The 27,164-nt window shown below is 37.9% G+C and overlaps 1 protein-coding gene across 2 annotated transcripts in view; it reads right to left on the bottom strand.

The window, feature by feature from the left end:
- The window catches only part of LTBP1 (latent transforming growth factor beta binding protein 1), a 510,014-nt gene that overhangs the window by 218,864 nt on the left and 263,986 nt on the right, over window positions 1-27,164 (bottom strand). For both annotated transcript variants that reach the window (XM_036749323.1, XM_036749324.1), the window contains exons 6-7: window positions 24,826-25,050; window positions 23,675-23,949 (exon numbers count right to left, since the gene is read on the bottom strand). In XM_036749323.1, coding sequence (XP_036605218.1) covers window positions 23,675-23,949; window positions 24,826-25,050 — 500 coding nt within the window. The remainder of the gene's footprint in view (window positions 1-23,674; window positions 23,950-24,825; window positions 25,051-27,164) is intronic.

Genomic DNA, 27,164 nt, shown 5'->3' with positions numbered 1-27,164 from the left:
AACAAATGTAACCAAGATCAGAAGGAAAGCCGAAAACTGGGGGAAAACATTTATAGACAGTTCTTCAGATAAAGGTCTCTTATCTCAAATATATAAATATTTCAGATATATGAAGAACTCTGTCAAATATATAAGAATGCAAGTCATTTTCCAATTGATAAATGGTCAATGGATATGAACAGGCAATTTTTAAAATAAATCAAAACAATTTGTAGTCATATGAAGCAATGCTCTAAATAATTATCGATTAGAGAAATGCAAATTAAAACAATCTTGAGATATCATTTTATATCTATCAGACTGGCTAAAATGATAGAGGGAAAAAGTGACAACTATTAAAGGGGACCTTAATCCATTGTTGTTGGATCTGTAGATTGATTCAATCATTTTGGAAAGAGATTTGAATTACGCCCAAAGAGTTATTTCAACTGCTTATACCCTCTGATCCAGCAATACCACTAGCAAGTCTGTTTCCCCAGATGATTAGGGAAAATGGAAAAGAACTTACATGTTCTAAAATATTTATTAGCAGCTCTTTGTGGTGGCAAAGAACTGGAAATTGTGGGGATGCCCATCAATAGGGGAATGGCTAAACAAATTGTGGTGTATGTTCGTGATGCAATATTACTCTGCTATAAGAAATGATGAGCTCAGTGACTTTAGAAAAGCATAGAGAGACAAATAATGAAGAGAAAAATGAGCAGAACCAAGAGAACACTATATACAGTAACAGTAGTGTTGTTTTAACAACAATTTGAGCAACCAAGTCATTTTGACTATTACAAACACCCAAATTAACCTTAAAGATCCTATGATGGACAATGCTGTTGGAATCTAGAAATGAATGTTGCTGTGGTGTAGGAAAGGATGAGCTGGTTGATTTAGAAAGACATGGAAAGACTTGGTCTTAGGAAGGAAGATCCTATCCACCTTCAGAGAAACAGATAACAGGAGGAAATAAGCATAATATGGTCTTACGTATATGTCTATGAGTGTATATGTGTATGTATATATGTGTATGTTTATAGATATCTATATGTGTGTGTGTGTGTGTGTGTGTGTGTATACTTAATTGTAGCCTTCTTGGAGTGGGGGAAGGAAGGAGGGAAAATAAAGTAAAAAGTACATAGTAGAGATCAAAAGAAAACCAACAAGGAAGCAACGAAAAGCTGGGCAGTGTACACTACAATGTGTAGTATTTATTATATGTTTTCTTGACATGGCAATTTATTGTTTTATATTGAATCCTCTCTTATGGTCTGCTGAGTACATAGCAATGCTGTTTTTTCTCATTTTGTATTTAAGTGTAAAATAAGAAATTTACCCCCAAAAGTGTTGCATCATCAGAGGACAGAACTAGAACCAAATGGGCAGAAGTTTCAAGAATTAAAGTTTCAAATTAGTAAAAGGAGAGCTTTCAAATAGAGCTAACAGTCAATTAGGCAGCCTCAGGAAACAGTGAGCTTCATCATCAGTAGGAATATTAAAGCAGAGGAGCAAGGGATGAAGTAATATTATGGAAATGATAGATTGCTATACTGAGTGGGAGGTTAGGCTAAATGACTTTAAAGGTCACTAAACATATACACATAAAGCATCTACTATAAGCTAGGTACTAAAGATATGAAGAAAAAATTAATAAAGTCTCTGTCAGGAAACTTATATTTATAATATTATGGAGATGGAACATGTTCATTCAGAGTAAAATAAATACAGTACATGATCTTTATTAAAACACACACAAGATGGGGAATCAAGAAGGGCCTCTTTCAGCAGGTAGCACTTAAAGTGAGCATTTAAGGAATCAAAGGCTTTGAAGAGATGAAAGTGAAGAGGGAAAGCATTCCAAGAATGTGAGATAGATGGACTGTGCAAGAGGAGATGAAATGCCACGTGTGGGGAACAGTAAGAAGGTAAATTTGGCTAGAAAACAGAGCACATGGTGAGGAATGATGTGTAATCAGTCTGGAAAGACAGGCTGACAAAATAGGACAGCAATGGGACACAGAAAGGATAAGTTTGATACATACAGGTTAAAGCAAGTGGAGAAAGACAGCCAGGAAAGGGAGCTTTGGCCTAGGCCATCTGTGACTTAGAATCCCTGTGCTTCTCAGTGAACCCATAGGACAGCAGGTTGTCACACCTTTACCAGTACCTATGGTAGCACTGATTAGGCCAAAGGTAGAAAGCAGGAAGGGAAGGGGGAGGGAGGGGTCACAGCATACATGACAGTAAGGGAGTAGCCAAAATGCCTTTTAGATTCTGGTGTCCCCTTAGGATAGGCTGAAGCTCAGGCTAAGGCTAACTAGACATAGAAGGTTATGGTGAGGTTTTACTTACTTATCCTCCAATACAAAGCCAAGGTAGCTCTGTCTCAAGGAATGCACTCTGGCCGAGATACATCTAACAGACCTGAATAGACTTTTAATAATAGGAAGAGAGGAAACAAGAAAAACAGAAAAGTACTACATTTTTTGCTCTATGTCTTCCCCCATATGCATATATCCAAGACTGTGTACCTTGTCCAGAGACCCTCTCATTCAATAATCATGAAAATGGGATATGGATCAGAAAAAAGGCAGCTGAGCATTAGAGGATACTGAAATAGTTATTATCCTCATACTTTTAGTGCCCTAATTTCCTTCCTTAGTATGAATTAGGGGAGGGGACTTGGAAGTGCAAGTAGTATATACAATCTCCCTCCCCTGACCTACTCACCAACTACCAAGGAGGTGATGTTATACAAATACTACTGGAGTAATGCCACTGCCCTCAAGAGGCCTCAGGAATACCATTTGTAGCTTTTTTAAAGGATCATTACTCCAATACTTCAAAAAATCCATAATTTCAGCAGTATGGACACTATCCCCTCCAATGATACAAATATTTATTGCTTTATATATAATTTTCCTGATTTGCTGTCCCAAAACAGGTCACCTCCTGGTGGCTAACCCTCTGGTGATGACTTTGTAAAGCTATAAAAGCATAAAAGATTTCTTAAGTCATTTAAAAACTTAAAAAAATTAAGTTGCTTCAAAATTAATGGAGTGCAAGGGATATTCTTTCATAAAATATAAATTGTAGGAATCATTTGATACTTGATCTCCATTTAGAGGTAGGGCTAAAGCATTTTCATGATATTGGTAGTTAAACTGTGATCACTACTGGTCTAAATCTTCATATAAATATATGAGTTGGAGTAATGTTTCCCAACTCTGATTCATCAAACATTTGAGTCTTACAGTTTTTGTCAGTACAAATTGGCAACAATCACAACTGTGATCCCACTGCTTCAGTCATGAATTGGACCATGGAGGTATAGCAGGGCTAAAAATTTAAATGTCCTTTCAGGGATTTTTGACTTCTCCCTCATATTGTAACATTACAGGCACTCAACAGAACCTCACTATAACACTATTTGCTTTAATGTAGAATTCTTTGTAAGGCTACTCCATCTTGCATCCCATTTAAGGGAATTTATATAGTAACATGCTCAAAGCACCATGTTATAAAGACAGTCTCCCCTGTAAAATTGGATGAATAAATCTCTCCTGGCCTCAGTTTTCTCAAATGTAAAATGCAGGGGTTGGAGTAGGTGGCCTCTATGGTCCCTTTCAGCTCTAAATCATGATTCTAAGATCTTTGTAATAAAGATCCAATGAGGTTGTCCAAATGCCCTATTATTTACTCATATAGGTTATTGCTGTTGATCTTATAAATGACATTGAAATATTGTCATGAAATACATATATTATGTCAATCAACAAGCATTTATTAAGAACCTACTATATGCCAAGCACTGTGCTGAGCATAGGGGATACAAGGTAAAAAGGAAACTGTCCCAATGTTCATAAGACCTTCCACTCTATTGGGAGAAGCAATAAGTATATAGATAAGGAAATACAAAATATATGAAAGATTAATGCAAAGTAATTTCAAAGTGAGACTCTAGTAGTTGGGTGAATCAGAAAATATTTCATTGGGATGAAAGGGGAAGGAGAACAAGCATTTATTAAGTGCCTAGTGCATACAAATTATAAAGGAGAAGGCTGAACAAAAGTGCCTACTGTGTACAAATTACACTGTGATTTGTAATTCATGCTACAAGTATTATTTCATTTGATCCTCACAACAACCCTGGGAGGTACGGTTTATTATTATCTCTCATTTTAGAGATGAAGAAACTGAGGCAATTGGAGGTTAAGTGACTTGCCAAGAGTCACACAGCTAGTAAGTGTCTGGGGCAGAATTTGAACTCAGGTCTTCCTGTATCCAGTGCACTGCCCAGCTTGACACTCAAGATAGTTCCTATTAAGATGGCCACACAGTAACTCTCACAGGAGCCCAATCTACAAAGAAAATAAATTGAACAAAGAATGAAAAATCTAAAGAAAAAAACACAATAACCTCCTTCATCCAGCCCAGAATAGCACAAAAACAGACAAAAGCTAAGACTGGAAGAGGAATACCAGCAGGAAAGCCTGTGGGAGTACACATGAACAGATAGCATCATACAACAGTGCCCTAATGGGGAAGCCCCAACAGGGAAACACACCACACACAACACCTGATTAAAAAAACCACAAGCAATACAGAAACTATCCAGCCCCCTTATCAAGGAAAAATGGAAAAGAAGGAGCACCCTGTCCAAAAGAGTCCTAGAGAAAAACAGAAAACCCCTCTGATCAGAAAAGCTCCCAAGGGTACAGAAAACCACTCAGCATCCTGAAAGGGAAAACCCCAAGGAGTTGAAAAACCAACCAATCAATGATCAAGGAAGCTCTAGGGTGGAGGGTGGGGCTAGAACTCTGACCAAGGAAGCCTCAAGAGAGGGGACTAAGATAAGACCGATAAAGGACAGTCAAGTGTAGAGCTCTGAATGGGACACTTAATGCCTGCCAGAACTCAGACACAGCTAGGACACTAGAAGTAAGCAGTAGGAATCTAGAAAAGCAAGGTCAGAGCCAAAGAGGGCTTTGCCACCCCATCTAAAAGAAAAACTTAAGAACTTGTCATTGTAATGACCAACCATGACTCCAAAGAACTAATGATGAAACATGATACCCACCACCTGATAAAGAGGTGGGGGCCTCCATGTGAGATTGGGACATACATTTTGTAGCTGAATATTCTTTTGTTTTGCTTAATTATGCTTATTTATTACAGGACTATTTTAATTGGGGAGAATTTGGGTAGAAAAGGGGAAACAGATGATAATGTTGCTACCCCCAAAAAGACAAAAAAATTAAAAAAACATCATTATAGCAGAATTTTTAAATGAACAAAAGAAATAAAGTATTTAAGAAGGAGATACAGACAAGTATGCCAGTTTTGAAATGAATATGGAATTTGTTACATAATTTTGAAAAGAAATACAAACTATATGTAATGGAGATGCAAGATTTCATATGTAATACACTTTCTTTTATTCTTTGTATATAGAAATTCTCATACTCAAAAAGACTTGCCAATCTAAGAAAAAATATTTTTAAAGGAAGAAAAAGAAGATGGTACATGAGCTTTGAAGGAAACTAGGGATTCAAAAAGATGATGGCGAGGAGAAAGTGCTTTTCAGACATGAAGGGCAATCAATGCAATGCCATGAAGGTGGGAGGCAGATGTTCCAGTTTAGGTGAAACTTAAGAGTGCATGGAGAGTAATGTGTACTGAGCCTGGAGACATATGCTGGTGCCAGAATGTAAAGGGCTTTAAATACCAAAGAAAAGAGTTTGGCATTTATCATATAAGCAATATGGAGTAACTGGTGTTTTTGGAATACGTACTAATATAATTATATTTAAACTATACTACACAATAGAGTATAAAATAAATTCCCTATGGCTGAATAAAGGGTGTTTTATGGGGGAAAAAAGAGATTCATATTGAGATGCAGAACCAAACCAACAAATGTACAGTTGGAAAATGATAGAAATAAAAATACTTTTGAGAATCAGATTGAGGTAAAGCCTTGGAAGGGAATACAAGGATGGGTTCTTCCCACTCATTTGCAACATCAAGCAGTGCTGTTCTTAGGCCAAGATCTGAAAAAAGGAAGTGACTCAATGGCTCTGAGGGGGAGGGAAATTCCAGATCCTTGAAGCAGGGCACATAAAAGAATAACCTCCAGCTGAGAAAGGACACTAGGCAAGGCCAGGGAATTGGAGGCCAAATTTACAGGAACAAAGTGAGTGGGTGGAAATCTGGTTGAGTAAAAGGTCACAGGAGTAAGGTGGGGCAAAGTCATGGAGGCTTTTCCAAATAGTAAAGAAATTTCAAATAAGATTGGCATTTAAACCTAAATCCAGCCCAGGTGACAAGGGAAAAGAGGGCAAAGCCCTCTCTGGTTCTGACCTTACTTTTCTGGATTCCTGCTGCTTACTACTATTTTCCTAACTATGTCTGAGTTCTGGCAGGCATTAAGTGTCCCATTCAGAGCTCTACACTTGACTGTCCTTAATCAGCCTATCTTACTTCTCTCTCTTGAGGCTTCCTGGATCAGTTTTGGCTATTCATTTGGCTATTCATTTATTTTTTGGCCCACAGGGGCTTCTTTGATTAAGTGACCAGGTGGTCTTCTATACACCATATGGTTTTCTTGGAACAAAAGAATTTCGGGCCAATTTAGTTTAATTCAGAGAGTAAGAAGGACAGAATGAATAGAGGTCAGCCTTAGCCTCTGGAAGGCCTAGGTTCAAGTGCTATCTCTGACACAGACTAGTTGATGCTGAGTAAGTAACAACCTTTCAGGGCCCCAGGCAACCCAATGAGGTTATAAATTAGAAAGCAGTAGCTGATCATCAGTGAAGGGTATTTCCACAGAAGGAGCTCTATACACTGATTAAATGTCAGGTGAGGACATGTAAAAAAAAATTCTTATCATTGGCATCTTAGTGAAAAATTCAGTATGCCAAAAATGTAATGGATTAAGTACTTTAAAAATAATTTCTATGTCCCTTCTTCACCTTAAGTGCCTTAAACATAATGTTTTAAGCCCTTTCCTTTCCCTCAACATTAGCAAATGCTTGAAAGAAAAATAGCACCAATTTTGATTAAAATGAAAATGTGATGATAATCAGAGAGAAAGAAAAATTGCAGCCTGCCATCATGTAAAAGAATATTGGCCACTGTTCGAGTTCAATACTCAGTGGGAGAGGATTTAGGGGCTCAAGCATGAAGTCCTTCCCAGCTGGAGGGACATCCCTGTAGAGCTACAAGCCAAAGCAAACTCTTGCAAAGCCACACACCATCACACTGTGTGAGCATCATGAATGTGAAGTCTAACTTTCCACAGAATTCTATTCCATGTGGACAGAGAACCAGAAGTCAGGGCAGAAATGACCTCTGAATGGGGGGTGACCCTTTTCGTTCAAATTTAGTTTGAAGGTTTTGCATTAATCAGCAAACAGAGAACCTCTGTGTCATTTAATATACACAATGGCTGCAACTATAAAACTTAAGTTCTGAGGGCAAAAGAAGAATAAAGAAGAGGGAGGGAAGAAATAAATGAAGCCTTGAATGGTTTACTGGAAAAGTTCATGGTTTTTCAAATCATTTCTGCTAGTGAGGAAAACCCTAAATTAACTGATAATGATCACAGCTCTTTTTCTAAGCACAAGAGCTTTACTTTGTGTCTTTATTTCATGTGTTACTATGTAATGCAAAGAATGGAGCAAAAGATAATTTTGAGGATATATTCAAACATAAAAAGCAATGAGTCAGTCACATAGCAGGGATAAGAAACAATGCATAATAGCCAGGGACTCTTAAGATATCAAAAGAATTAGAGACAGCCCAACTCCGAGAGAATTTATGAAAAAGCATATCCTGGAATCACAAACGATAAGAAGACATGAAGTGGCTGCAATCCACATTAACAGAGGAAATAGACAGAAGAATGAAACCATTGACAAATGCATCAACATCAAATAAAATCAACTTTATCACTATCCTCATGGCTAACACTTATTCAGTGCTCTAATGTCTACAAAGTATTTAATCACATCTCATAATCTTCACAATAACCTTGTGTTACTATTATGTCCATTTCACAGATGGGAAAACCAGGGCTCAGGGAGGTTAAATTACTTGTCCATGAGCACTACTAGTAACGATCAAAAGCAAGATAGTTATAACCATAAATAAGAGGTACAAGAAAACTATACTGCAATTACACATAGGTGATACAGTCAACCTTCAGGCTGCACTCAATGTTCTCTACAAGACAATATGTGGATAAATATTTTAAAGAAATAATAGAAAGTAGGAAGATGTAGGAAGTACTAGGTCACCTCAATCCCCAAACTCCTAAGAGGATAATACCGTAAAAAAGCATTTAAATATGAGAATTGACAATATTTGTACAGCTATGGTGAAAAGTATTAAGTGCTATACAAATCAAAATTATTATTAACTGTGTTCCAGGTAAGCATATGCTCACAAGTAGCATTTGGGTAATTTCAAAGCAAGGTAAAGCTTCATAATGGAGCACTTCTCATACCACAAATGTGGCAGTACTTCAGGTTCCATCATTTCGCCCATGTAGACTATGTCTCTCTCCCTATATAACCATACCATCTCACACAGTGCTTCCCCCCCCAAACCACCACAAGAGTACAAAATTAAGATTCTACCAGCAATGCCCCCCATGAACTACCAGTTACCCATGATTTCAAATGTCTCTAAGCATAGCTTTTATTTGCCTACAGATGCAGCTAAAGACAAAAAAAAAATGGCTCTAAAAATTACGAAGTAGATGAAAAATCTTTGGCCCTAGCTAGTTCTTTCTTCAACCTCTCCATACCCATGATAACCCTGCCCCATCTTCCCCTCTGATATAATATCACTCACTTATACTTCAATGATGTCAGAATCTTTGCCTTTCTATCAAGATCTCAGACTGACCTCAGAAAACAACTGGATCACTGAGGACAAAAATCTGAAGTACAAACATAGAGACATACCATCACAAATTGAGCATGACTGCTCCTGTTGACCCAAGAGAACTCAGTAAATTCTGAAGAGCATGATTCTCCCTATGGATATAAATTTGGAAGGCTTCTGGATGGAAGAGATGCAGGAGATACCAATATGCCCTAATTAATCATGGTCCTTGGAAAGGTAATATGGTATAATGCAAAGAGTTCTAGTCTCAGCTCTATCACTAATGAATAGTGGGAACTGTGAACTTGGACAAATCATTCTGCCTTCTTGGAGAGCAGTATTTCCATCTGTCAGCTTCCCAGAATAAAGGGCATCATTAGGCAAGAACTCTTTAGCTCTCTTATTGGGACTATGACCATCCCTTCTTAGATCTCTCCTGCCTACCTGAAACCTTACTGTTAGAGAGTCTGGACTGCTGGTGGTCCTGCAAACTCAGGCACAATTACAACTAGAAGAGGGAAGGGCATGGCAGATGCTGTCAAGCTGTCACTGACCTTGTGACGTTGATTTCATACCATCAAACATTTTGGTGTCAATTGTGCCTATGTCCTCTTAACAGCCATACAACATGGCCTGGAAACCATCCAGCGCAAGGGGGATACACGAGAGCCACACAGAGAAAGAGACCCAGCAATATTCAAACCCTACAGCAATAGTGAAGTGTGGGAATGAGATCTTACCTTTCCTTCCTCTAAAACAATGTGTTGTCTTCCCCCAATTAAAATGTAAGCTTCTTAATTGCAAAGGCTATATGATGTTATTTGGTTCTTGTTTCCCTTCTGCTTACACAGTGCCCAGCATACAGGAAGCATCTAAATTTATTGTTGTTCGATCACTTATTCATTTAATCATTCATTTATTCATGCGTTCAATAGGACTTCAGAACAAAGAAACCTTGAAAACTAGTCTCAAACATGAATGTATCCCCCACGCTTTTGTGTGATGGCTGCCAACTGAGGGAAAGAGCCTGGCATAGTCTTTGGGTCTACTACCCTCAGCACCCACCTTTTCAAACAGCCCAGTCAAACCCTGCTCATTAGTATAATGGAAATAGCAGTGAACTTAAGAGTCAGGCAAGACCTGGCTTTGAATCTCACCTCCAACACTTAAAAGCTTGGAAGTTAAAAACAAATCACATAACCTTTCTAATCTTCAATTTCTTCATCTGAAAAATGTGGATGATAATACCGGTAAGACAGATATTTTGAAAAGATTCTTGTGGGGCCTAAATAAGATAATGTGTCCAGAACTTTAAAAAACTTAGAGTATTTTGCTAACACTTGTTAAATATTTCTCCATCACTAGGCTTACATACCTATTGTGACCCAGATTAACTTAACTGTAACTTTCCTTCTTGCATGACCCCGAATTATGTTTGGTTTTATCCAATAATCTTTTTATCTTGTCTTCATCTTAAAGATGCTCCATTCTCTTGACCATTCTGGTTACTCACTATTACATCCCAGAAAAAATTTCTTAGCCCAGACTCTTATCAAGAAAGGTACTATACATCTAGCATCCTACCATAATTAGGCTATACATATGCTACCACCACCACCACCCCCAAGCTAGACAACACCTTAGGCAAAGCTCCTTATGACCCAAGATAACCCTTTGGGTGATGAAATGAGCATTGAAGACTCTACTCTCATTCATTCTGTGAACATTCCACTGTCTTCTGATTCAGAACGGCCCTTTTTAAAGGCAAGACAAACTAGCTTCCCATGTGCTGAAACTATGCCTGGCCACCCCTTAAAAAGTGGCACTTGGCACAAGAACTCTATGGGTACAAATCACAAGATCTCAGAATCAGAAAGGGATTTCAGAGGCCATTTACCACAACTTACTCACTTGAATACTATCTCCAAATCTGACCTACTCTGCATTAGTCCCCATAACCTCAGACCTATGAGTAGCCAAAATCATAGAGTTACAGATGAAAGGGACATTAGAGGCCATCTAATCCAATCCCTTCATTTTGTAGATGAGGAACTGAAGCTGAGAAAGATCAAGTGACTTGCCTGTGGTCACACAGGTCATAAGTAGCACAGTCAGGATTCATACCCAGGTTCTCTGGCTACAAATTCAATACTCTTTTCAAGTGTACCTAGTATAGTTTTCTTTCAAAAAAGTCTTACTACACACACACACACACACACACACACACACACACACACACACACACACACCAGTGTGACGTGGCCAAAATTGCTTACAATACATTTTCCTTAAAAGAACTCAGTGGTAAATAATTTAAGTATTGCTATCCCCTTTTTACAGATGAGAGAAATAAGGTTCAGTGATCCAAAGTGACTTCCCCATTGTTGCATAATAAGTTGCCCCACTACTTTGGGCCAAGACAGTCTATACATCCCCTCCCACTGTCATTTGGCTCTTATCCACCTGTCTATAATCAATCAGTGCCAAGTGGTACAAGGGGTGCCTCTGTGTAGACCCAGTAGGCCATGCTCCATTCCCTTGCTGCTGCTCTCCTGCTTAACCCAGCATTCCTCAGATGCCTTCAAGACTTTACCCAGATTAAGTAAATTTAAATTCCCCTAGATTGTTGAATAAAAATGGGAAGAAATATCAATTCATACCTTAGGCTGCAATCCATCAGAAAACAAATCTCTCCAACTACACCTCCCAGGTGTCCCATAAATTATTGTACCCTTACAGCTATTGAGCCCACATCCATCCACACCCAGGAACAAGTATCACCAATAGCTTGGCATAAAATCTCATGGTATCTGGCACTGAGAAGCTATTAGCTAAATAGTGTGATGAGTTGAGCAACTCGAATCCCACTTTTAGAAATCTGGGACTTTTCATGTTCACAAGAATAAGATCCTTTGGAGGTAAAAACCTTGGCTATACTTACTGTGCAATATTAACAAAAAAGCTCCTAGGCATTTCTTTTTTTTCTATCTTGTAAACATCTTCTAGGTGAAATAAATGTATCTCCAACTCCATTAAGGGGCCCTTAGGCAACTTACAGGAAAAATGATGTCCTTCTCTCCCTCAGCATCAGCTAACTATCTATCCAAAAAGAACTGGGAAACCTCATGAGAGCTGTTCAATGTCCACAAAATGGAGCATCAAACCTGTTTATTTATATTCAGCAATGAGAAAAAGTTACACATTTCTGAAATATGTTACTGATATAATTGCTCAGCAACACGCTTGATCAGCTCGATCTAATGGCAGATTATTATAAACAAGACTATTGTCCAATGTATCACTGGCACAGTAACAGGCATTGTCTCATATGAAGAGGAGGAAAAGTCTTAAATACTTCCAGATTTTCTAAAAAGACTTGTAAAAAAATTTGTTTTGGCTTCAGTCAAGCATTCTTTACAAGCAAGCTTTTTTTAAAAAAGTCCATCCAGTTTTCTTTTATTAGAGTAATTAAAGCAATGTTAGGCATTTGGGGTATCTGATATAACTTTAATCCTCTGATATTCCAAGATATTGATTTTACAAAGAATCTACTATGGATAAAGCACTAAACTCTGTAAATGGAACTGCCTCAATTTCTGATGGTGTATTTGTTTAAAAGAATCCACGGCCAAACCCTGGACTCCCAAGAATTCCAGACTATGCTAGTTCTTGAAATGGTAATTTTTTTAAAACTACGCTAGAGAAAAAATGGTTTTTAAATGAAAAAAATCCCTAAGTGTAAAACATATGATTTTACTTTACATTTTTTAAATAAATTATTCAATTCTGGTCTTTCACTGGCTTTACTCTAATAATTTCAGCATTTCACAAAAAGGAGAATCCACAGGTTTCTGAAGTGTATTCTTTTGTGTTATTTGGGTAAAAACACACATACACATCACAGTTCTCTCTGAACTTTCTTTGCTAAATAATTACAGAAATTCCATGATGTAGCCTTGTCCTGGATGACAACTAGATTAAATTTACTTAAATGTCCTTTATTGATATTGCCTCTACATGACAAAGACTTGTTTAGGAGAGGAATTAAGAAAAGTAAACAAGGATGATCATTATTATTATGGCAACCAATTATCTCTCAAAAAACTATATTCCATCAAACTTAAATGCATATGTGTTTTTCAAAATGTTTATTTCTGCCACAACATTTTGTGTAACACCTCACTCCTAAACAGATTCCTGCCTAGCCCTAGGTAGGCATACTAAAGCTGGGAGAAGGAAGGAGAGAAGTGGAATAACATGCAACAACAGGCCGTAAATGCAATATGAATCATCTGGCTCCTATAGACAGTCCTGCTGTGTACCATCTATGCATACTAGTCTAGCTTATTAATGCCTATGAAATACTAAGTGATGGTGATTTATTTCTGGACACAATAGAGAATTTGAAGTGGGTTAAGATGAAAGGCACAATGATTAATGGGTTTGGAAAATGAGACCTATGATGAAAAAATAAGGAGCTATAGTTGTTTAGTCTAAAGGGGAGAACCCTTAGGGGTAGCTTATTAACATGAAGAATTTAGGTTAGATGTCAAGAATGACTTCCTAGCCTTAAGCTTATTAAATCCTGGAATGTGCTACTAATACTTTTTTTTCTGTACAATATCATCTATCAATTCTGTTCTTTCCTCTCTATCCCAATATCCACAATATTAATTCAGGCTTGATACATTCTTCATAAATTATTGTGAAGAATAAACAGACTGTCACTTTAAGGACTATTGCCTTTAAGCCAATCCTCACTTTTATGTACAGAATAATTTCTTACAATCATCACTTTGATCATAATACAGCTCTATAGATGTTACACCTGCCTTATGAAAAAGAACTAAATCTTTGACCAAACTCTCACTAACTACATTACTTCCTTTATTTCTATACACAGAAGGCTCTTTACTAAGATGTGCTATATGTGTTGTTTTTGTGATTCCCTTTGTTTTGGAGGTTATTGTTTTGAACTCTTTCAGAGTTCACTCTATGTCAGAAGATCATTGATTTAGAGCTAGAAGGAACTTTAGATGTTATCTATTCAGTGATGTCAAACTCAAAAAGAAACAGGGGCTACTGTAAGAATCCCTGCAGGTGGCATACTGACTTAGATAATCACATATTAATGGTATCTACTGTATTTTTATTTATTTTGTTAAATATTTCCCAATTACATTTTTATCTGGTTCAGCTGCTCTCTTTGCAGTGAGCATGTTTTACGCCTCTGATTTAGTTCATCTGCTTCATTTTACAAATAAGGGAGCACAGACTTCCCAAGAGCCCTTCATCTAGCTATTCTATGCTGACCCCAGAACATTAGACCTAAACAATTCTACTCCAATATGAAATTCCCTTCATTCCACCATCCAGAAATCTGATATCTCATCACATCAAGTCTTCTTGACTGACAAAGTGGGAAAATGGTGATTAACCCAAACCTATTTCATCAGACCTGGATATTTTAAGATTCATCCTTTATTCTCCATTTTGTACATGAAATATACTTTTCCAGTCATCTATTAAAAAAGTGTTATTTATTTCATTCAATAATCAAATATTTACTAAACATCAATTATCTAGCTTTCTGCTAGATAATATAAATCAAACCACCAATGAATAAGCAGGTATGAAGCATCTACAATGCGCCAGGTATTGAGCATGCAAAGATAAAAATGAAACTGCTCCAACCCTCAAGGAGTTTACATTCTGTGGGAGAGTTCACTGTCTAACCATGAGAAACACAAAAGAAATTTAAGTTTTGGTCACTGCTCTCAACTCTAGCAAAGTCACAAGTCATAGACATATAAAATAATTAGAAAACAAGTAAACAAAAATTGTGGTGCATTGCTTATAGAGACAATAGGAATTCAGAGGAGGGTAGCAGTGTAGACAGTTGTAGTTAAGAGTGATGTAGACTATAGTCATCAGGGAAGACAAAAGAGGAAGTGAAAGGAGATGGGTATTTAAATACATTAAGGATTTAGAAGGTGGAGAGGAGGCCATCTTTGGCATTTAAGAGACTTTTGCATAGTTGACTACATCTCTATATAGCTTTTTTATTTACTGTTTAATGTCAATGGAATGCATCCTTGATAAAAAGCTCTTAGAAAGTAGGGGTCAGGTCAATCTTACACAATATTTGTCTGTATGGCAATATTGCTGTCTTTTGAATAAAAGTTCCAGGACATATTTTAATAAATAATTGGGAAGAGAGAGGGAAAGAGAGACACAGAGAAAGAGAAACAGACACACAGAGACAGACAGAGATAGAGACTATATCATTAAGGCAAGATTCATGACCTCAAGGATGACCACAAACATGCCTGAATGGTTCGGAATTGCAAAGTATGAAAAACTCTCTAGTTGAAGGCAGAGGAAGTATAACATTTATCTAGACTCCAGAGGATCAAATCCAAGAACCAATACCCCCAATTTGATATAGTAGCAATTATATTCCAAAACCAGTAAGCCCACCTCGATATAGTAACAAGGAAATTATAACACAGCACTATAGCAAGGAACCAAGTCATCCTGTAGCCTTCCCCCCCCCCCCATAGGGCCTTCCTGTGAACAATCACTCATGAATCCTAACTCTCCACTCAGTACTCTCTTCTGCAACTGTGCTTATTTCAACTGTGCTGTAGTTGACTAAAATATTTTAGAAAGTCTTCTTGGAAGCTACTATCAAGAGTCTATAGCATGTAAAAATACTCCTAATAAGGTCATCTTGATCTTTAAAGGAAAGATTTAATTTTAGAAATAGCAAGAAGCCATTTGAAGCTAAATATTCAATGAAGTAGGTGACAAAAATGAGTACTCTCTTTTGGATGAAAAAAATGAGGTACTAGTATTTAGAGCTAAAAGGAATATTTGAGTTTTTTTTAACTCTAACACCATTTTACAGATGAAGAAACTAAGGTGGAATGAGGTTAAGTGGATAGAATCCCTGGACTAGCTTTAAAGTGTGATTTTATCTATTTTTTACTATGTTTTTATTTATTAAATATTTCTCAATTACATTTTAATCTGATTTAGGCACATTCAGAAGTGTGGTGGGCCACATGTGGACTACAGGTGCATGTTTGGCACCTCTGAACTAGACTACACCTAAAGTCTTTTCCAACTCTAAACTGGTGATCCTAGTACAAAAAAAAAATTTACTTACCACTAGCCACATTACTGTAGTGGGCCGTGGTTGCTTTAAGGAATCTGTGCAATAACAAAGACATTTTTCTTCAAGGCAAAGTGGTCTGCATCCAGGGTAAAGACTCAGAAAGACTGCAGGCATTAGCTTTCACATTTGCTTGTTTTAAGCTACCTTGGGCATTAATGCTCTATGAAGACAGGTTCCTTCATTTCTAGTACGCAAGATGCCTGGGTTCAGATTAGATCTTCCTCAGACAGAAGAAAGGGTAATGTCTGGGTCACAGCTGATTCGCTGAAGTTCTCTTTAATAAGGTTCTAGGAATCTACATTTTGGCATCCTAACATCTGCCCTGTATTTTGCCTTCGAGGAAATCTAGCAAGTATCTTCTACTGGCAGAAACCCAGTAACATGCAGACATGTTCTCTTGTACATGTTTGATTTTCTCCTTCTTCCCCAGCACCCTTTAATTCTTCCCTGTCTTTGCTGATCTATTCCTACTCTCACAAGAAGAGACCAGCATGCAGTCAATCTGGCCCTGTCTACTGGACGTAGGCCAGCTAACAATTCAGGCTACAAACTACAGACACCCTTGGTTTTGATGCGTGGTATTGCTTTTTAACTCAGGTAAGCTTTGGCCTCACTATTCTAACCTAACAGTCACCCTGAATCAGCTAGAGACAAGAAGACTCACTGACATATAGTTACAGGTCATGCCAGACAAATATCTGGATGGGAGACAAGAAAAACTCATTGCATAGGAAGTGTTATGAAGGATTTTAGAAAGTGAGATTATTTCACCCAAGCGAGGCCAGACCTCAGCTAACTCACTGGACCCTCTACTTTCCTGGGCACTGCCTGAGGAGGCCAGCACCTCTGAAGAAGGCAACTGGTTCTCATCATTTCCCTACTCACACCAGAAGATTTGTCTCCAACTCACACCAGAAGAGAAGAGGGATTTAACCATCTCCTCAGTATAGTTCAAGGAAACTGTCTCTTGTTAACTGCTAAAATATAAATTCAAAAGTTCCTCATCTCATGACATTTGTCACAGGAATTGGATTAAGACAGTGTTGTGGCAACATTCCCAGTGAAGTATTTCATCCTGCATACCACAGTAGCACTATAGTAATTGTGCATAATCAAGATTTTTATGAAGTAGGAGGGAAACTTCCCAAGGGACATAATTCCTACTATTGCTCCCTCTACTCACCAACTCTCTCCTACCAAGTCTGGGATTGTGTCAGGTTTCTTTCCACCAATTTAGCCCTATTTTTTTTAAATTAGCAAGGGATGGTTCACATGATTAAGTTTTATCCCCTAGATATTTGAGTGGAGGGTGATATGGAGATAATTATGAAGTAATTGTGAAATCTCCTTCCAACTTGTCACTATTTAGCTCAAGCAGATTTATGTCACAGTCATAATCCTTAAATAATTATGTGATCTTGGGTAAGTTACAACCTCCATGGCTTCAGTTTTCTCATCTATAAAATGAAAGGATTAGACTATTTTGCTTCTGAGGTCACATCTGGTGCCACAGAAGCTTCTAGCGGCCCTTAACTACTCCCACATCTTCTATTTCCTATTCAAGGAGAAATGACTCCTCTACGCCCATCCTTGTTACAAAAAGAAGACATTCCTTATAGAATGAAGGATGCAGTCATCCCTATGCAGATATGAAGGCCAGAAGAAATCCATTGTGTGTCCCATTTCCAAAACTTTTATACAGGTGAAATGAGCTTAAAAGTAGTAAAGGTATCCTTGAAGGGGAAAAGAAGGCACAAAATATCAACTCACTAATGTAGCACTGTGAAGTAAAAAGCCTATTGGACTTGCGGCCAGGAAAGACCTGACTTTGAATTAGGCCTCCAATACTTAATATCAAGGTGACTGTAGGGGAGTCACTTCAATGTTCTTAGTCTCATCTGCAAATCTCAAAACACTTTTATAAAGTTCTTTTGTTAAAAATACATGGGTGTAATTAAAGACCTTTGGGAGCTCTCCATTGCCTCAAATACCTTAGCTTGGCACAAGGCTCAGAGAAGTGACTTGCCTGTGGCCATAGAGCTATTAAAATTCAGATTTCATGAAGAGCTTTACCCTTCTGATGCCTAGATATTACCTTGCACGAATTGTTTAACTGAATTTATCTATTCATCTTATTCTAGTCTGATATTTCTTCTAAGTTATACTATGAAACTGGAATGTCCTTGATAGCCAGGCCACCAAAAATGCTTCTCTTCCATCACGTAATTCCTGAAATTTCACTTTTTAATAAAATTTTCATAGATTAATAGGAATGGAAGGAATGGTTTTCATCCTGTCCAAATATAGGACAATTCCTTATAATTCATTACTCATGCTATTTTTACTATATGATAAAGAATTCATCTCCTTTGTACGTTCATTCAATGTTTAGCATTAAGTTGCTAAATGAAGTCCTGGGGACACTGCCATAACTCTCTTCTTGGCTTTGGAGATAGCATTGCAAAGAAACAGGTTCTTCATAAAGCTTTCCAATGACAGCCCACTTCCAGGGGCCTCAAAAAGGCAAACCTGTTATCAACAAGAAGTCTCTTTAAAAGAAGGCACACTGACAAGGCAGGCTTTTGCACAATCACTTTTATCATTCATGAAAAATCCATCTGTATGACTGGCTGCAACTACATTAGCACAAAAGGAATTGCAAGGAGGCACAAATATTTTTTTAAAAAAATCTTTGCAGGGCACATCTTGAATATGAGTGAAGGTTTTCCAGGAATACATTTTTTAAAATGCTTGTGAAATAAGAGGCTCTTTTTCTCTGCTTAAGGAATTTCAGGCATCAGTAAGCAGATGGAAAGGAGTACTGTGAGAATAGGGGGAGCTTTTGCACCCTGACATTATTACACCATGCAAACAGCTACATTTCTAAGTCTGTATGTAAATTGTCTCTTTTAGGTTTAAGCCTGGTGCCCACCAAGCCTAATATCTCTTTCTCCTAGCAGGAGATCCATTTATTCATTTATCTAAAGAATGAACATTAATAAATATTAATGAATGAACAAAATACTAAGTACTTAAGACAAAGAGTGGTATAGTGGGCAAGACACCAAACTTGGAGTCAAGGAGCCTTGGGTTGAAATTCCACATTGGACACTAGCTGAGAGACATTTGACAAGTCACTTAACCTCTCTGGGCCCCCATTACTTCATGTGGAAAATGGTGAGGTTGGACTCAATGGTCTCTAAAGTCTATTCTAGGGGGTGGAGCCAAGATGGCGGCTGGAAAGCAGAGACTAGTGTGAGCTCCCCGCCGAGTCCCTCCAAAAACCTATAAAAAATGGCTCTGAACCAATTCTAGAACTGCAGAACCCACAAAACAGAAGAGGGAAGCAGGGCTCCAGCCTAGGACAGCCTGGATGGTCTCCGGGTGAGGTCTATCCCACACGGAGCTGGGAGCAGAGCACAGCCCAGTGCGAGCAGCGTGGACCAACCAGACCAGGAGCTGGGCAGAGAGGGCCCTAGCACCCTGAATCAGTGAGCTGCAGCAGTTACCAGACTTCTCAAACCACAAACACCAAAGACAACAGAGAAGGTTAGTGGGAAAAGCTGTGGGTGTGGAAGGAGTTCGTGGTTTGGCTACCGCCCCAGGGGCAGCTGAGGTGGGGCAGCTACAGAAGTACAGCTGCAGTTGCTTCCAACCCCAGGCCCACCTGGTAGGAGGAATTAAGTGGCAGATCAGAGTGGGAGAGCAGAGCCTGCTGAAGATCTAAGTCCAGTCCAGGTTGGGGGTTCTTGGGGAAGGAGGAGTGCTGGTGTGGCAGAGTTGGTGCATCCCCCCAAGCATGGAACATAGAACTCTATAGTCTACAAGCAGTCATATCCCACTGAAAAACTCAAGGGTCAAGTAAGGTGGCTGGGAATATGGCCAGGCAGCGAAAACGCACCCAGATTCAGTCTCAGACTCTGGAATCTTTCTTTAGCGACAAAGAAGACCAAAACATACAGACAGAAGAAGTCAACAAAGTCAAAGAGCCTACAACAAAAGCCTCCAAGAAAAACATGAACTGGCCCCAGGCCATGGAAGAGCTCAAAAAGGATTTGGAAAAGCAAGTTAGAGAAGTAGAGGAAAAATTGGGAAGAGAAATGAGAAGGAGGTGAGAAAACCATGAAAAACAAGTCAATGACTTGCTAAAGGAGACCCAAAAAAATACTGAAAAATATACTGAAGAAAACAACACCTTAAAAAACAGACTAACTCAAATGGCAAAAGAGCTCCAAAAAGCCAATGAGGAGAAGAATGCCTTGAAAGGCAGAATTAGCCAAATGGAAAAGGAGGTCCAAAAGACCACTGAAGAAAATACCACCTTAAAATTAGATTGGAGCAAGTGGAAGCTAGTGACTTGATGAGAAATCAAGATATTATAAAACAGAACTAAGGGAATGAAAAAATGGAAGACAATGTGAAATATTTCATTGGAAAAACCACCAACCTGGAAAATAGATCCAGGAAAGATAATTTAAAAAATATTGGACTACCTGAAAGCCATGATCAAAAAAAGATCCTAGATATCATCTTTCAAGAAATTATCAAGAAGAACTGCCCTGATATTCCAGAGCCAGAGGGCAAAATAGAAATTGAAAGAATCCATCAATCGCCTCCTCAAATAGATCCCAAAAAGAAATCTCCTAGGAATATTGTCGCCAAATTCTAGAGCACCCAGATCAAGGAGAAAATACTGCAAGCAGCCAGAAAGAAACAATTTGAGTATTGTGGAAACCCAATCAGAATAACCCAAGATCTGGCAGCTTCTACATTAAGAGATCGAAGGGCTTGGAATACGATATTCCGGAGGTCAATGGAGCTAGGATTAAAACCAAGAATCACCTACCCAGCAAAACTGAGTATCATGCTCCAAGGCAAAATATGGACTTTCAATAAAATAGAGGACTTTCAAGCTTTCTCAGTGAAAAGACCAGAGCTGAATAGAAAATTTGACTTTCAAACACAAGAAGCAAGAGAAACATCAAAAGGTAATCAAGAAAAAGAAATCACAAGGGAGTTACTAAAGCTGAACTGTTTTGTTTACATTTCTACATGATTCATGAGACCTCAGTATTAGGGTAGCTGAAGGGAATATGCATATATATATATATATATATATATATATATATATATATATATATATATATATATAAATATATTTCTATACCCTCTCATCTTAGATGAATCTTATTCATAGCCTTCTACTTGACCCAAGGTGATGGTGGCCTTCATCTAGATCTCTTAACACTGAGTAGATACTAATAAGTATCCTGCCTCTAATGTTCTAAGTTAGAACTATTTATTTTGAGTTTTCATTGTATCTCCAGCACTTAGCATGGTGCCTGGCACATGGTAGCTACTTAAAAATGTTTACTGAATGACTGACTGAATACCTGTATATGGCATGTACTACACCTGATACAATGATGATTCTAAAAACTTTAGAGACATACCGTGCTAAGAGATGCACTCTAAAAATTGTGTGTGAATCAAATGTTCTAAAATGAACTGTCATTGGAGGGTAGGTAGAGAATGCCAATATTTAAAAGTAACCCAATGGTTAAAAATTCTGCAAAACAAAGAATCATTTTGTAAATCAATTAACCACTCCCAAATTATCAATAAAAATGATACTTACTAGAAATGGAAACAATCAAGTTAAAGATATTTTTTATGTATCAAGACTATAAGCTCCCAGTGCTTAGAGTCATCATCTTTCTCTTTATTTTTCTAGTACCATGAAAGTGGCTTAAACAATGATGAAGAACCATGAACGACTTAGTTATTTCAGCGAGATGATGATCCAAGACAATTCCAAAGGACCAAGAAGCACACTATCTGCTTCCAGAGGAAGAACAGACACTGTCTGAATATAGACAGAAGCATATAATTTTTCACTTTCTTTCATCCTTTCTTTTTACTCAAGTGTTCTTGTATAAAATGAGTAATTTGAAAATGTTTTACATGATTCCACATGTATAAACAATACTGGATTGCTTGCCATCCCAAGAGGGTTGGAAGGGAAGGGGGGGAGAGAAAGAGAAAGAGAGAGAGACAGAGAGAGAGAGAGAGAGAGAGAGAGAGAGAGAGAGAGAGAGAGAGAGAGAGAGAGAGAGAGAGAGAGAGAGAATATTTGGAACTAAAATTTATTTAAAATGTTAAAAACAAATTTAACATGTAATTGGGGAAAATATTATATTAAAGAAAGAAAAATGCAATAGGCTCTTAATTAGTCAATTAAGTTGAACTGAATTATAAAGCATTGTTCTCAATGTAGCAGGAAAAAATGTTTAATTAAGAAAAGTCTTTGCTCTCTAGGAGCTTATAATCTAGTAGGAGGCTATGTCATATGCACATTACTGTAACACAAAATAAGACATAATAAGTGCATTAAAGTAATGCAAGCAAAGTTGGATAGAAGGTTTGAGGTGGGGACTCATTACCAAATATAGGGATGAGCAAAGACTTCTTAGAGGAAGTAGAATGTGAGGGAGGTTTTAAGGGCTGGGTAGTATTTGAGCGTTAAATGGTCAGAGGATAGTCTAAGCAGAGGGAAATGGCGTAAGCAAAAGTATAGAGGCAGGAAAATATAAAGCATGTTTGAGAGTAATCTGCTTTCGTGGCAGTATAGATATATGGAAGAGAGTAATATGAGATAAGGCCAGAAATGTAATAATCACCAAACTGTGGAGGTTTAAAAGGCAAAGGAACATGAACAATAGGTAGGCATTATTGAGTGTTTTCTAAAGATCAGCTACAGAAGAATTGAAGGGGTAACTCCTGACCTCCCTCCCTCAATATCAACATTACTAGACATATTAGAGACCAGGATATCTCTGTTATGGATTTCATGGAAGCCTCACATTCAGACTAGCCAGGCATGCAGTTTTGAGAATGTAGTGGCTTTATTTGAACAATATCTCTTGACCAAAAGCAAGTTTGAGAGGCTATGTTATGAAGAGTGATCACATATGCAAGTTTGCAGTAAGTTTCCATGAATCAAAAAATCTTTACATTCGTGTAAGGTTGAAAAGCCTATTAATCATGGATCTTACTCAGTTGTTAAGCTCTTTAGGGATCTCTTCAATACTGTATCCCTCTCTGTGCCCAGCACACCACAAGTACTCAATAAATTTCTGCTGAATAAGAATTTTAAAATATTAGCAACTGTTTATTTTTGACAAGAGGAGTGACATGCTAAGATCAATACATAAGCAAAAGTAGTCTGGCTACTATACAAAAGATGATTGAAGAGAGGAATGGGAGTGGAGGTAGAAAAATATGGCAGGAAGCTATTGGGGTACATGAAGCTGGTAGTAGTGGAAATCAAGAGGAGGAACAGATGTGAGAGATGCTGCAGAGACAGAAAAAAATAGACCTAGAAACCAAATGAATAAGATATATGTAGGAGGAAGAAAAGCAAAGATAACCCCAATATTTCTGGCACAATGGACAGATAAGACTTGGAGGGGGTGCCAAAAAGGCATAGTAAATCAGTCAAAGGGGGAGCAAGTTTCAGCAAGTTGAAGTATTGATGAGACACCCAGGTGAATTTATAGGCATGGAGCTCAAAAGACCTACCAAATCTCAGAGAGACTGGCAGCTGTCTCTTACCTGTGATCCAATGGTTTCCTGGAAGCACCTCCCCAGCTGAGTCTTAGCTGCAACAGGATATACATGAGGAATGAGCTGCTGATGAGAGTATGTTGAGTGTATGGTCTGAGTCTTCTGAATGGGGACTCCTTGGTAAGAGATCTGTGATTGGCCTGGTTGGCTTTCTTTCACCTTCTGGCCTGTGGAGCCATCAATCCTTGAAACCTGATGTATCTGTACTGAGGCCTCTGGTGGATGTTTCACATGGATATTCACTATGTTTGGGGGAAATTTCACTAAAACAAATAGGGATGAAGAGAAAAAATTCTTAGTAATAGATCATAATAATGAATAATCCAAACATAAAATTTTTATTAAGGTTAAACAGTGTGCCTACTTTCCATGCACAGCCTTCAAAAACCACAGCAAAGTTCTTGATGGCAACAGTCACACACTTCAAATTTGCAATTACCCTACAAAGCCTCTCTAAAATAAAAAGGCAACTGCAGAAATGAATTATAGCTTCTGACAGTAATACTTGAAAAGAAAATTAAAGCCCACAAAAGATATTTTTTGGGATGAGTCTTATATAAACCTATGATGTAAATGTGTGATTCAGCTATAATTTGTGGGTAGATTATTGCAAAGGATCACAGCAGAGATTAAAAGTTTCATTACTTGTAAGTTTCTCATATATATAGTTTCTGCTTTGATGGCAATTTTAATATTTGTCTTTTACCCTCAAAGAGAAAGTTCCAATTCCTCACAGCATAGTCTTTTTTTTACAGTAACTAGTCAATTTTTATTGTGATTCTCCTGGTATTTTTTAAAGTTGATAAACTATATTATCCTAAATTTATAACAAGATTTGAACTCAGCAACTTTGAAACAAAAATTCACTAAAGCTATCAAATTCTCATGAAGGAAATTTGTATTTCAATTTGAGAGAGTAATGGTTATTATTAATGTGGCTTATGCACATTTAAAAGAAACATCAAGTTTCAAAGACTGACTTTAGAGTATCTTGGAGAGACCATGTCAGTCATCTAATCCAATCTCCTCATTTGAGAACAGCAATCTCCCAATTTTCTCCTGGCTGACATTTCTCATGATGTCCAGAAATACTAGGGCCGCAAAACTGAGCTAAGCTCTGCAAGGGAAAAAATGTTTACCTTTGACTCCTTGCTGGCTTGTCATAGTCAGAGGAAGGGTATGTGTAGAGTGGACAACATGTGTTCCTAAGCCTTTGCTTGATTGCTGAGAATGCTGGTAGAGTTTAGGGACATTTGCGCCATGTACTGGGATCTGGCATAGCTTCCCAGTATAATTTGGAGGGCACTGGCATTTGTCCCTTGAACTGCACTGACCTCCATTCATACATGGAAGGTGACAAATTACTGAAAAGGAAAAGGACAAAATGAAAAGAATGGGTTATTTGATATCAATGTCATACATACCATATCAATATCATGAATAAAATTTAACACTTGATACTAGTAAAAACCTGAAATAAACAGCTGTCAAAGATAGGAAGAGGTAGAAATAGTTGTGACCTACAAGGAACTTGGAACCTGGGCACAGAGAGAAAGAAGACCTAGTCATACACCTAGATAACCAATAGTATGAGGCAATCCACAATAATTCTGAAATGAATAACATAGACAATAATGGTCATGGAGTGCTGAGGGGACGCAGGGTTGAAACTAAAGAGGGTTGGGCAGTCAAGGAGGGTATTCAAGTCTCAAGGAGGAGGGTGAGACCTGAGTTGGATCTTACAGGAAAGAAGTTGGAGAAAGGATTGGAAGGAAAAAGAACAGACAAAAATGAAAAGGTGAGGCTGTGCATGGTATTTTATGGTAAGTGAAGTTCTTGATCCCATCAGCAAAACTAGTTGGGTACAGAGGATGGCCAAAGGGAAAGTATTTTACTTTCAAGCTGACAATAAAAAGGGCTGTATAAGCATAGGGCTTGCTTCTAAAAGCATACTGTTGCTTCTAAAGGCTTTGGAGAACTTGCAAATGAAGGACATTAAAAGTGAGTTCATCATTTGCTACTTATTGTTTTTGGGTCTGGAGATCAATCAGCATCTCCCCAAGGTTCATTACAACAGGTGCTAATGTAGCACTCAGCCCAAGTCTATTTGGCATATTCTCAGTTTAAGGCAGTGTGTATAGTAGATGGAGCAATAGAACACCTGGGTTGAAACTCTACCTATCATATTTAGTAGTTATGTGACCAAAGAATAAGTCATTTACTGCAGTAAGTCTCCACATTAGCCTCACTTCCTTCATCTGAGGGTTGTTGTGAGATACAAATGAGAAAATGTACTGAATGTAAAATGCTTTGCAAACATAAAATGTTAGGTAGTATAGATGTTCTCCATGAAGCTGGTACTTGTGGTATAAAAAGAAATGTTAGAGGCAGAAGATTATCTAGTCCTATCTGTCCTTTATTTATATATGAGGTAAATGATACTCAGAAATTTTCAATGACTACTGCAAGGTCAAGCAATCATTCAATTAATAAACAAGCATTTATTAAGTGCTTACTTATATACCACTGTTTGATGTACAAAGTGAAGAGTCAGAGGAGACTACAGTCTTTCTCCTAGAACTGTCTCTTGCTACACTATTCCAGCATGCTTACAGTATAAACTGCATCCAGTTCTAGTTAGAACTTGCTGATGAAACTTTCCAGCAAATCTATTGATGTGGCAAAGTTATAACTCCACCTTGCATATCCTGAGTAGGCCTTCCTGGTTAATTTTTAGAAAACCTCCTTTTGAATACTGGTCCATGTTCTCTGACCCTATTGCCCCAGCACCAACATGAGAACACAGGCCCTTTATATGAAAAAATCTATGTAAACCTGGCCCCCATAGGCTTGACACCTTCTACAGATTGGAGAATACATCCCACTATTCATCTGTACCACCACCCAGAATGCTGACCTGTGGGGATGTGGGGGAAGGGAGATTACATTTGATTCTATCCCTGACTGAATTGCTGTGCCTATGCTGGGCTTAGCTGTGAATATTGATAAACCATTCTCACCCATCCTAGTGTCTGTCACCGTACGCAACTTTCCTGAACTCTGTACTAAATTTACACGACACAAAGAAAGGCAAAAACAGTCCCTGACCTCAAAATGAGTTTACTTTCTAGTGAAAAGATCATAGATAGTAAGTGGTAGACTAGAATCCTGTTCTCAACTGCCAGTCCGGTGCTTTGTCCACTTCACCACACTGGTTCCTTTCTCTACTACAATTCAATTCTATCAATGATGTAAGATACTGATACCTCAGGCATTCCCATTTTTAACATAACTATTTGTCAACTGCACAAATGAATGTGAGGCAAAGGGGAGAAGAAGACAGAGAGGACACACGGCTAGAAAAGGATTTATTTTTTAAAAAAACACTGGTTAGAGTAGTGTGCAAGGTCAATATGATTCAATAGGGCAATGTGACAGTCAAAAATGTTAATGCAAGCTTAAGCAGTAATAATGGTTG

Source organism: Trichosurus vulpecula, chromosome 3 (genome assembly GCF_011100635.1).
Source record: "Trichosurus vulpecula isolate mTriVul1 chromosome 3, mTriVul1.pri, whole genome shotgun sequence".
NCBI classification, from domain to species: domain Eukaryota; kingdom Metazoa; phylum Chordata; class Mammalia; order Diprotodontia; family Phalangeridae; genus Trichosurus; species Trichosurus vulpecula.
Note: the sequence above shows the minus strand (reverse complement) of the source record. Positions and strands in the feature narration are given on the sequence as shown.